General features: G+C 39.3%; 1 protein-coding gene across 8 annotated transcripts in view; it reads right to left on the reverse strand.

Moving 5' to 3' along the window:
• The window catches only part of mta3 (metastasis associated 1 family, member 3), a 242,560-nt gene that overhangs the window by 59,507 nt on the left and 170,758 nt on the right, over positions 1-12,295 (reverse strand). For all 8 annotated transcript variants that reach the window (XM_072580676.1, XM_072580680.1, XM_072580681.1 and 5 more), the window contains one exon: positions 7,601-7,690. In XM_072580676.1, coding sequence (XP_072436777.1) covers positions 7,601-7,690 — 90 coding nt within the window. The remainder of the gene's footprint in view (positions 1-7,600; positions 7,691-12,295) is intronic.

The following is a 12,295-nucleotide window of genomic DNA, read 5'->3' on the forward strand; positions in this document are numbered from 1 at the left end:
TGGAGGAGGCAGGATTAGCACAGCTGGCTGAATGTTGCCAGGCTGTCTGTCTTGCCTTCTTTCCATACCACAAAAGACCAGAGACAGAGTAAGGTCCTTACACAGTCACTTAATGGCCTCAAGGTGGGCAGTCTGCCTGATATCATCACCAATGTAATATGGGAGACATGAGGGTGGGAAGGCATTGGAAGGACCACTGTTATTTTATGAGCCCTTTACCCTCAAACATCAAATATGATAGCAGAAGACCATAAAATTCAGATCATAGTATGTTTTCACAGGTATGTTGAAACCAAGCTCTATATTACCACTGCCTCTCTCAACTCCTCCATTGTCTCAGATCAGAGTTTTTATCTAATACTGGATGATCCATGTTCAGTTAAATGTTGTTCAGATCAGAACCATTTTTCTCAGAACTCACTACAAAAGCCTTGCTCTGGCAAGAGACACAACATCTTCTTGGAACCATCTGAGGCTGAACCAGATTATTTGCAACCATGGTGTCACATCTGGTCCAAGGCAAACTTCTAAGCACATACATATCTGTGCAATCAATAATTTTTGACCTCTGTAACATCAATTTATTCAGTCCCTGCCTCAATTCATGTGCTGCCAAAGCTCTGATTCATTCCATTGTTTCCTCTAGACTTGCCAATTCCATCTCATTCCTGGCCAGCACCTCTCACTCTGGTCCCCATAAACTGAAATTCACTGCTGACAGTTAGGATGCTTTATGAATTCCTTCTTTTATAACTTGAAAACTTCAACTTGACCACTTGTTATATCTAATTCTAAGGAACACAGCTAATTTTCTTCATAATCTCCCAAATTTATGATGACTATATTTCCTGTTTTTGTATCTTCTCAAGGGAATACATTTTGAACATTTGTAGAGTATGTAATGAAATCTCTGACAAGTGAAGATCAGATAATAAATAAACAGAACCAGATGACAATTTCTTTGATTTAAAAAGGAATACTTCATTATCAATGGATAATATTCCAGAATATAATCCAGGATTGTGGATCTTGTTTCTTGTAACAGTTTGAGTTCTCGTCACGATTTATTACAGTTTATGCTGAGGTCAATTTCCTGCAAAGTATAATGTTTAGATTAGATTAGATTCTAACTGTACGGAAATAGACCCTTCAACCCAACAAGTTCACACCGACCCTCAAAAGAGTAACCCATTCAGACCCACTCCCCTACCCTATATTTACCAATTACTCCTATATTTACCACTGACTAATGCACCTAATAAGATGGGCAATTTAGCTTGGCCAATTCACTTGACCTGCACATCTTTGAATTGTGGGAGGAAACTGGAACACCAGGTGGAAACCCACACAGACACGGGAAGAATGTGCAAACTCCAGACAGTTGCCCGAGGCAGGAATCTCACCCAGGTCCCAGGCACTGTGAGGCAGCAGTGCTAACCACTGAGCCACCGTGCTGTCCCAAAATTACAACTGTCGGATAGGTTGGAAGTGAACCCAGGTCCCCAGTTCTCCAGTTCTGTGAGGCAGCATTGCTAACCACTGAAATCCACCAACAAGAGATTTTTTTTAAATTTCAAAAATAAACTTTATTCATAAAATTATTTGGATCTCTTTACAATTGGTCATGCCATTCTTGTGCATATATTACATTGCTTTACATACTGACATTGAAATTTATTTTCCCTAGATACAAGTCTGTACATTTACTATCCAGCTCTTCTGCTGAGGCATCAGTGGAGCCCAAATGACTGGGTGGGCCCCCTGTTCTTCTTAGGCAGACAGATGTTACATGGTGGTCTTTCCCCACCGCGCCTTGGCGGCAGCTACCCCAAGCTTCAGCGCATCCCTCAACACGTAGTCCTGGACCTTGGAATGTGCCAGTCTGCAACACTCAGTCAGGGTCAACTCCTCCAGCTCGAAGATCAACAGGTTTCAGACAGCCCAGAGAGCATCTGAAACCTACCAACAAGAGATGGTGTTGTTGTATCACAGCAATATGGGAACAGGAATAGGCCATTTGGCCTGTCGAACCTGTCCTGCCATTCAATACACTTATGGGTTTTCTCACCCATCCTCAAAACTCTGTACACACTGGTAATCAGAAATCTATCAATCTCTAACTTGATCTCAAAAGACAGAGCCTGCCTGCACGGTCCTCTTTAGTGCAGAATTACAAAGGTTCAAAAACCTCCAAGTAAAATAATTTCTAAATTATGCACCCTGGAATAGATGCACCAAGCAGGGGTAACACATTAACATGCATCAACACTGTCTATCCTTCAAGTTATTTTGTAGGTTTCAATGAGATCACCTCTCATTCTCAAAATTCAAGAAATACAGACCCAGTTTTCCGAATCTAACTTTGCAGCGGAGTGTTGCCATCCAGGGACCAGTCTAGTTAATCTTTTCTGAAATAAGGAGACGAAAACTGCACACAATACTTGAGATGCAATCTAACCAAGCTCTTATACAAACAAAGCAAGACTTCACTACTCTTGTATTCAAATCCTCTTGCAATAAAGGCCAAGTTCCATTAGCCTTCCTAACAGCTTGCCTGATCTGCATATCAACCTTTAATGACTTATCAACAAGGACAACGAGGTCCCCTTGTAAATGTACACTTTCCACCTCTTAGCAATTAAGAAATACTCTGTATACCCATTTCTCCTACTAAAGTGGATAACCTCACATTTTTGGACGTTATATTCCATCAGATATGCTCTAGCCCCTCTGCTTAGCTTTATAGCATCTGCAATTTTGGAAAAAAATCATTTGGTCCACACTTCCAACTCATTATAGAGATGTACAGCATTTTAACAACTCGTCCATGCTGATCAGATATCCCAACCCAATCTAGTCCCATTTGCCAGCATATCCTTCCAAACCCTTCCTATTCATATATCCATCCAAATACCTCTTAAATGTTGCAAATGTACCAGCCTCCACCACTTCCTCTGGCAGCTCATTCCATACCTGTACCACCTTGTGTGAAAAAGTTGCCCCGCAGGTCTCTTTTATATTGTTCCCTTCTCACCCAAAACCTATGTCCTCTAGTTCTGGACTCCCTCAACCCAGGGAAAAGACCTTGTCTATTTACCCTATCCATGCCCTTCATGATTTTGTAAACCTCTTAAACCTCAGCCTCCGACACTCCAGGGAAAAAGCCCAAGTCTATTCAACCTCTCTTGATAGCTCAAATCCTCCAACCCTGGCAACATCCTTTCTGAACCCTTTCAAGTTTCACAACATCCTTCCAATAGCAAAGAGACCAGAACTGCAAGCAATATTCTAAAAGTGGCCTAACCAATGTCCTGTACAGCCGCAACATGACCTCCCAACTCCGATACTCAATAGTTTGACCAATAAAGGAAAGCATACCAAACGCCTTCTTCGCTATCCTATCTACCTGCGACTCTACTTTTAAGGAGCTATGAACTCCAAGGTCTCTTTGTTCAGCAACAAGGGCCTTACCATTAAGTGTGTAAGTCCTGCTAAGATTTGCTTTCCCAAAATGCAACACCTCGCATTTATCTAATTTAAACTCCATCTGCCACTTCTCAGTCCATTAGCCCATCTAATCAATATCCTGTTGTAATCTGAGGTAACCTCCTTCGCTGTCCACTACACCTCCAATTTTGTAACCTTACTAACTATACCTCCGATGTCACATCCAATACATTTATATAAACGACAAAAAGTAGTGGACCCAGCACCGATCCTTGTGGCACTCCACTGATCACAGGCCTCCAGTCTGAAAAACAACTCTCTAACACCACCCTTTGCCTTCTTCTTTCGAGCCAGTTCTATATCCAAATGACTACGTGTCCCTGTACTCCATGAGATCTAACCTTGTTAACCAGTCTCCCATGGGGAACCTTGTTGAATGCCTTACTGAAGTCCATATAGATCACGTTCACCTCTCTGCCCTCATCAATTCTCTTTGTTACTTCTTCAAAAAACTCAATCAAGTTTCTGAGACACGATTTCCCATGCACAAAGCCATGTTGACTATCCCTAATCAGTCCTTGCCTTTACAAATACATGTAAATCCTGTCCCTCAGGACTCCCCCCAACAACTTGCCCACCTCCAATGTCAAGCTCACCTGTCTTTAGTTCCCTGGCTTGTCCTTACCACCTTTCTTGAACAGTGGCACCACGTTAGCCAACCTCCAGTCTTCCGGCATCTCACCTGTGATAGTCCTGTGACTATCGATGATACAAATATCTCAGCAAAGGGCCCAGCAATCACTTCCCTAGCTTCCCACAATGTTCTGGGGTACACCTGATCAGGTCCTGGGGATTTATCCACCTTTATCCGTTCAGCACTTTCTCCGCTGTAATATGGACATTTTTAAGATGTAGCCATCTATTTCCTTATATTCTATATCTTCCACATCTTTTTCCACAGAAAACACTGATGCAAAATAATCGTTTAGTATCTCCCCTGCAGCTCTACACAAAGGCTGCCTTGCTGATCTTTGAGGGGCCTTATTCTCTCCCTAGTTACCCTTTTATCCTTAATGTATTTGTAAAAACCCTATGGATTCTCCTTAACCCTAATTGCCAAAGCTATCTCATGTCCCCTTTCTGCCCTCCTTATTTCCCTCTTAAGTATATTCCTATTACCTTTATACTCTTCTAATGATTCCCTTGATCTATCCTGTCTATACCTGACAGATGTTTCCTTCTTTTTCTTAACCAAACCCTCAATTTCTCTAGTCATCCAGCTTTCCCTAAACCTACCATTCTTTCCTTTCACTCTAATAGGAATATACTGTCTCTGAACTCTTATTACCTCATTTCTGAAGGCTTCCCATTTTCCAGTCGTCCCTTCACCTGCGAACATCTGCCCCCAATCAACCTTTGAAAGTTCTTGCCTAAAACCATCAAAATTACCCTTGCTTCAATTTAGAACATCAACTTTTCAATCTGGTCTATCCTTTTCCATCACTATTTTAAAACTAATAGAATTATGGTCGCTGGCCCCAAAGTGCTCCCCCACTGACACCTCAGTCACCTGCCCTGCCTTATTTCCCAACAGCACCTTCTCTAGTAGATACATCCACACACTGAATCAGAAAATTTTCTTGTAGAAACTTAGCAAATTACTCTCCATCTAAACCCTTAACACTATGGCAGTCCCAGTCTATGTTTGGAAAGTTAAATCCTCTACCATAATCACCCTATTACTCTTACAGGTAACTGAAATCTCCTTACAAATTTGTTTCTCAATTTCCCTCTGACTATTAGGGGGTCTAGAATACAATCCCAATAAGGTGATCATCCCTTTCTTATTTCTTAATTCCACTCAAATAACTTCCCTGGATGTATGTCTGGGAATATTCTCCCTAAGTACAGCTATAACATTATCCTTTATCAAAAACACTACTCCCTCTCACCTCTTGCCTCCCTTTCTACCCTTTCTGTAGCATTTGTATCCCAGAACATTAAGCTGCCAATCCTAAGCCACATTTCTGTAATTGTTTTGATACCCCAGTCCCAAGTTCCTAACCATACCGAGTTCATCTGCCTTCCCTGTTAGGCCCCTTGCATTGAAATAAATGCAGTTTAATTTATTAGTCTTACCTTGTTTTCTGCTTTGTCCCTGCCTGCCCTGACTGGTTGACTCACTTCTTTTCCCAAATGTACCAGTCTCAGATTGATCTCTTTCCTCACTATCTCCCTGGGTCCCACCCCGCCTCTTTACTAGTTTAAATCCTCCCAGGCAGCTCTAGCAAATTTCCCTGCCAGTATATTAGTCCCTTTCCAATTTAGGTGCAATCATCCTTCTTGTACAGGTTAGTTCTACCCCAGAAGAGATCCCAATGATCTAAAAATGTGAATCCTTCTCCCATACACCAGCTCCTCAGCCATGCAATCATCTGCTCTAGCCTCCTATTTCTGCCCTCACTAGCTGGTAGCACTGGGAGTAATCCAGATATTGCTACCCTCGAGGACCTCCTTTTTAAGTTCTTGCCTAACTATCTGTATTCTCCCTTCAGAATTTCAACCTTTTCCCTTCCTATGTAGTTGGTTCCAATGTGTACAATGACCTCCTGCTGGTCCCTTTCCCCTTTGAGAACATTCGGCATCCTCTCTGGTAACACACCATTCTGATTTTTCGCTGCTAGCCACAGAAATATCTGTGCTTTGGACTAGACAGCCCCCTAACACAATCGATCATTTGGAACCCGACGTACCTCTCATTACATTGGAGTCTGTTTTGATACCAGAAACTTGGTTGTTCGTGGTACATTCCCCTGAGAATCCATCACCCTCTACATCTTCTAATACTTGTTTGGAATGGGGATAGCCACAGAGGACCCCTGCATTACCTGCCTACCTCTCTTACCTTTTCTGGAGTTAATCGATCTAGGAGACTGTTTCTGTGGCTTTTCTCCCTTCCTATAACTGCCATCCATCAACCCCCTAACTCTTCAATGAGCAAATTCCTCATTGCGTCTAACTGTCGCTCCAACCGATCCATTCAATCTGATAGGATTTGCAACCAATGGCATTTGTTGCAGATAGAATCCTCAGTAACATGTAAACTCTCCCTAAATTCCCACATCCAAGAAGAGCATATCACTCTACTCAAGTACATTTTTGCTTCTTCCAATCTACAGATCCAGAAAATAGCACTGTCTTATTCCCCTATAAAACACTGCTCCAGGCTAACTTAATACTTATGACTTCAGAGACATATCTCAATAAAACACATAATCAATAAAGAACCCTCTACTAGCTATTGTAGATTTACAGCAAAGCTAGAGTTAAAACTATGTTATCTGTGTGTGTATATGAACACCTGGGGCTCAAGCACTAATCCTATCAATACCCTACAATTCACAGCCTGCCAATGAGAAAATGAACCAATTCATTTTACTCTCTATTTTCTGTCTGTTAGCCGATGATTCATCCCTGACAGTACATTATGTGCTGATCTACTCATTTTAATCTGTCTAACCAGCCTCCTGCGGAAGACTTTATCAAAACCCTTTGGAAAATCTGAGCATACCACATCCATTGACTCTCCTTTATCAATTTCATTGCTCACATCTTCAAAGAACCTAATAAATTCATCAAACACTATTTCCCAATTCCAAGTCCCTGCTGACTATGCCCAATCATATTATTATCAGACGAGATGTCTATTTATCCATTCATTTATAACAGAAATATTCTGACTACTGATGTAGAAGGAATAGCCTTTTCACTAATTTACCAATTATACCAATATATCAAAATTTTATAAATGATTATTTTGCCTCTTGTTGGGGGCAGAGGTTCAAGGGAGAGCTGTAGTTAACAATCTTCCAACAAAAGTAAAAACGAACTATCACATTCCACAATTTATGGAAACTTGTGAAAATGAAAATATGTTTAAAAAAATCTTCTAAAACCCAAAACGGTCTTACATGTTACACTAATGCTCATAATCGCATACCTAAGAACCATCCATCAAGTTTTAAGTAACCTTTAGTTTCTTAGATGACATATACACTATACTTCAAAGTACATAACACTTGCCGATACTTTTGTTTGAATTTCTAAAACAGAATTCAAATTAAGCAACTACCACCAAAGATTCAGCACTCACCAAGATACTTGATAATACTTGTTAGAGGCTTCCTCAAAGTAACTTTGATACTCAGTGGTCTTTTCACTGCCTCTGGAAATCTCATTGCACCTGCAGATGAAAGGGGAGACATCTAATGTACATGCATTGGCTACAAGAAGCCTAGATATTTTGACAGTATCCTTCAAAGGAAACCTTTAGAACTTCCTTTCCATTTCTCAAGTTTATATAATATTTAAATTCACAAAATAATATATTCCAATGCAAAATATCATGTCAAATATAAAACAATTTAAGAACAATTATGAGTGATAATGAATTCTCAGAAGCATATTTTGTAAATAGGTTAATATATTTGCATTATTCATCCTTCTACTGCTTATCCATTCAACTGAGCTTTAAACTAAAACATTATAGGCTAATATGGCAATTTTACAACTCTTGCTATCTCTATAATTTGTTCACTTTCAACTAAATTATCAGAAATAAAAGCAGCAAATTTTTGAAATTTTTGGATTATGGCTAAAATATGTTCATTTATTGTTTAGTTTGTAATGGCAGTATTATCATCAAAAATTCATCTCCCTAATTCTCCAAACCACGCACACAGTAAAGCAAGACTGTACATTAAGTTCTCAAATTTGACCTTAATAATCATGATTTTTACTATCATAACAACTGTTTACTACTGAGTAGATTAATTTAAAAAGATTTGAAAAGAATAAAAACTGCATGATTAGGCAGATACTCTAAAGCTGCATATCTTATTTTGCTCAAAATATAAGAAAATCCTTGACTTATTCTAAGAATAGCAGATAGTTCTTTCTGTACAATAGCCAACATCACAAAATACTCCACAAAATCCATCCATTAGAAATCACAAATAACCAAAAAATGCTTATACTTTAGGTGGACCACTTCCCTTTGCTGGACTCTACATCAATGATTAAAAGGAAAGCAGGAACCAAACCAATCCTCATCATTTCTGTTTTGTTCACAAAAAATATTGAGAGTCTCGAGAAGGTTTCAGCTGCGGGCTGCTACAAGACTCAGAATATGAACTAAAGCAGCACTGAAGGCATTTTCAACATTAATGCTAATAAAGATAATATTGGTGTTAGAATTTTTCAGTTTAATATCTATTTCATAACATAAACTGGATATAACTCATATCAAAAAGTGTAAAGATGTCTGTGCTCCTTCAATTTTAACCCCTTAAGTATCCCAAATTTAACCACTCACCTAACTGCAGCTGTGACTTTAGCTGCGAAGGCCTTAAGTTTTGGTATTCTCACTAAACCTTTATGCCTCCTTCAATATATTCCACACCCTGATTTTGGTCATCTGCCTTAATATCTACACGTTAGACTTTGCAATGTAATACACCAAAGAACAATATTGGGAATATTTTACCAAGTTAAAGGCATTAAAAACATGTTATTATTAATTAAGTGTCTCATTATACTAGAATAAACATTTCTAAATGCTTCCACTTGCTTTCCCGTTTTTTGAATAAAGCAATCAAGAAGTGAAATGGTAAATACATTAAAAGGTATTGTATGTTGCTGTATGGAATAAAGTCAAACATGTCGAGTAATTGAACGCTCTCATATCAGCATTTTCATTTCCTTAACATCTATATGCAAAATTCAGCACCTGAGTCAGAAATTACATCACATTGAAAAGTGTAAAAAATGAGAGATTTGTTTTGCAATGCCAAACCAAACTATTTGCTCCATATACACAGTTATTTGATTAGAAATTTGAGAAGGTTATGAATAGTGACACTTAACTGATTTTGAGAAGATTTGTAGCTCAGGTTGAGGTTCTGGATGTAGGTTTGCTCACTGAGCTGGAAGGTTCATTTCCAGATGTTTCATCACCCTACTAGACAACATTTTCAGTGGGCTTCCGGGCGAAGCACTGCTGATAATTCCTGCTTTCTATTTATATGTTTGGGTTGGTGATGTCATTTCCTGTTTTCTCAGGGGTGGTAGATGGGGTCTAACTTGAACTGTTTGTTGATAGAGTTCCAGTTGGAATGCCATGCCTCTAGGAATTCTCGTGCGTGTCTGTTTGGCTTGTCCTAGGATGGATGTCTTGTCCCAGTTGAAGTGGTGTCCTTCCTTATGTATTTGTAATGATACTAGTGAGAGACGGTAATGTGGTCATTTGATGTTCATGTAGCCTGGTGGCTAGTTTTCTGCCTGTTTGTCCGATGTAGTGTTTATTACAGTTCTTGCACGATATTTTGTAAATGACATCAGTTTTTCTTGTTGTCTGTATAGTTCATTAGCTGCTGTTTTAGTGTGTTGATGGCTTGGTGGGTTTGTGGGCTACCATGATGCCAAGGGGTCTGAGTAGTCTGGCAGTCATTTCAGAGATGTCTTTGATGTAAGGGAGAGTGACTAGGGTTTCTAGACATGTTTTGTCTGCTTGTTTGGGTTTGTTGCTGAGAAATACCGTGCAAGAATCTAGTAGGGTGACGTAACGTCTGGAAATGAACCTTCCAGCTCAGTGAGCAAACCTACATCCACAGTGAGGCTCATCCTTTGACATAGCAGAATGTTCTGGTGGATAGCAGATACATACAGTTTTGGAAAGAGACCTGTTTCACTTCATCCTCAGCTGTGTAAGTTAATTGATCGAAAATGTTGGAGGGAACATAATAATTGGCACTAATATCTATATTCAGAGAGGATTATTCAGTGGTTTTGGTGGCAGTGCATCTGTGGATATCAGGCAAGAATGGATTTGATATGGCTAAATTCAGTTAGTTCACTGTCAGCCATCACTATTAAACAAAAGCTGATTGTCTGGTTTATCAGAGAATATCTATTATCCGTGGAACCAAATCCCAAAAATGACTAATCAAAAAAAATATATCTTTGGAGAAGAAAACAAAAGTAAAATATGCCCAGATTCAAATCTGAATTCTGGTAAAATTGCTTAATTTCAGCAAATGCCCAATAGAACAAGATAAAAAAAATCAGTTGAGAAAAAAAAATCAACATGCAAGTAGTCCAGCAAACGGTGGAAAACTCTCAAACAGTGAATGACCATATGTGCAAATAACACTGCTGTGTGTTACCTTCACAAGAATCTTGCTCAAAGTTTCATAAGTTTCTTGACATTATATTCATTTATTTCACCACAGAAAGCTAAATCTACTCATTTGTAACATTAAAAACCTTTTTTTAAAACAAGTTAGTATCTAATACTGACAATTGACCTAGAAAAGGGATAATCATTCCTATCTGTCCCAAGCCTTCAACTCGGCACCACCCTCTTGACCTGCCCATCTTCCTTCCCACCTATCCGCTCCACCCTCCTCTCTGACCTATCACCTTTACCCTCACCTTCATCTACCTATCACATTTCCAGCTTCCTTGCACCCAGCCCTAAACCCTTCCAATTTATTTCTCAGCCTCCTGGCCCACAAGCCTCATTCCTGATGAAGGGCTTATGCCCAAAACATCAATTCTCCTGCTCCTTGGATGTTGCCTGACCTGCTGTGCTTTTCCAGCAGCACACTCTTGACTCTGATCTCCAGCATCTGCAGTCCTCTTTTTCCCCTGGTATATTGTTATTGTGGCTTTGAAATAATTTATAATTAAATTTTGTTTCCAAAGCTTCTACTGTACTAAAATGGCATACATTAGACTCACAATTTACATGCTGTGCTACTGTGACCTGTCTGCAGCTCTTGACAGTTGATAATTGCAGTGTCTAACAATGCCTCTCCAACACTGACCAGCTGGGACTGCACTCACTTAGTTCAAGTTTTTATTATCTAATCATAGCCAGGCTTCTGTAAACAAAATGGCAACATTAAACTCAAGTCTCCTCAGGATGTATCCTTTCATCTGACCAACTTCTCACCTACACATTGCACCTCAGTAACATCCGACTAAGAACATAAACGTCCCATTGGTATGCTGATGACACTTTGCCACCATGCTTGATCTCACCAGTATTTTTGAATTGTCATAAATATCTAGTACTAGAAGAACAAAACATTAAATATTGGGATGATGAAAGTCATTGACTTTGACCCTGCCAGAACATTTTGTTCCCTAATAAGAACATAAGATCTAGGAGTAGGAGTAGGCAATTCAGATCCTTGAGCCTTCTCCACTACAAAATATGATCATGGCTAATCCTCAAATTCACTTTATTGCCTGATGCCCAACACCTTTTAACCCAATACTAATAAATATTCTATCTATTTAGCTCTTCAAACTTTTTCAGCCTCCTGGCATTTACCGTACTCTGGGACAGTGAATTCCACAGAATCATAAACTTTGAGAGAAGTCATTCCTCATCAGTTTTAAATTTGCCATCCCTTATTCTAACATGATTATCTCTTGTTCTAGTTTGTTCCACTTAAGGAAACATCCATTCTAATTTTTCAATCCACCTTAGAATCTTATAGATCTTCTCTCATTTTTTCTAAACTCAAGAGCCTAACTGCTCGATCTCTCCTCAAAAAACAAACTTTTTATCCCCAGAATTCCTCAAACAGACCAAACTGTAAGCTGTTACCAATGCCACAAACAATTGCACATAATTTCCCTATTTTTATACTCCATTATTTTAGTAATAATTTAGGAGCCAAAGTTCTATTTGCCTTCCTTATTACCTGCTGTACCAGCATAATGGCTTTCTATGATTCATGCAAGATCCCTTTCCACCAAAGCATTTTGAAGTTTCTCT

Source organism: Chiloscyllium punctatum, chromosome 11, assembly GCF_047496795.1.
Source record: "Chiloscyllium punctatum isolate Juve2018m chromosome 11, sChiPun1.3, whole genome shotgun sequence".
Classification (NCBI taxonomy): domain Eukaryota; kingdom Metazoa; phylum Chordata; class Chondrichthyes; order Orectolobiformes; family Hemiscylliidae; genus Chiloscyllium; species Chiloscyllium punctatum.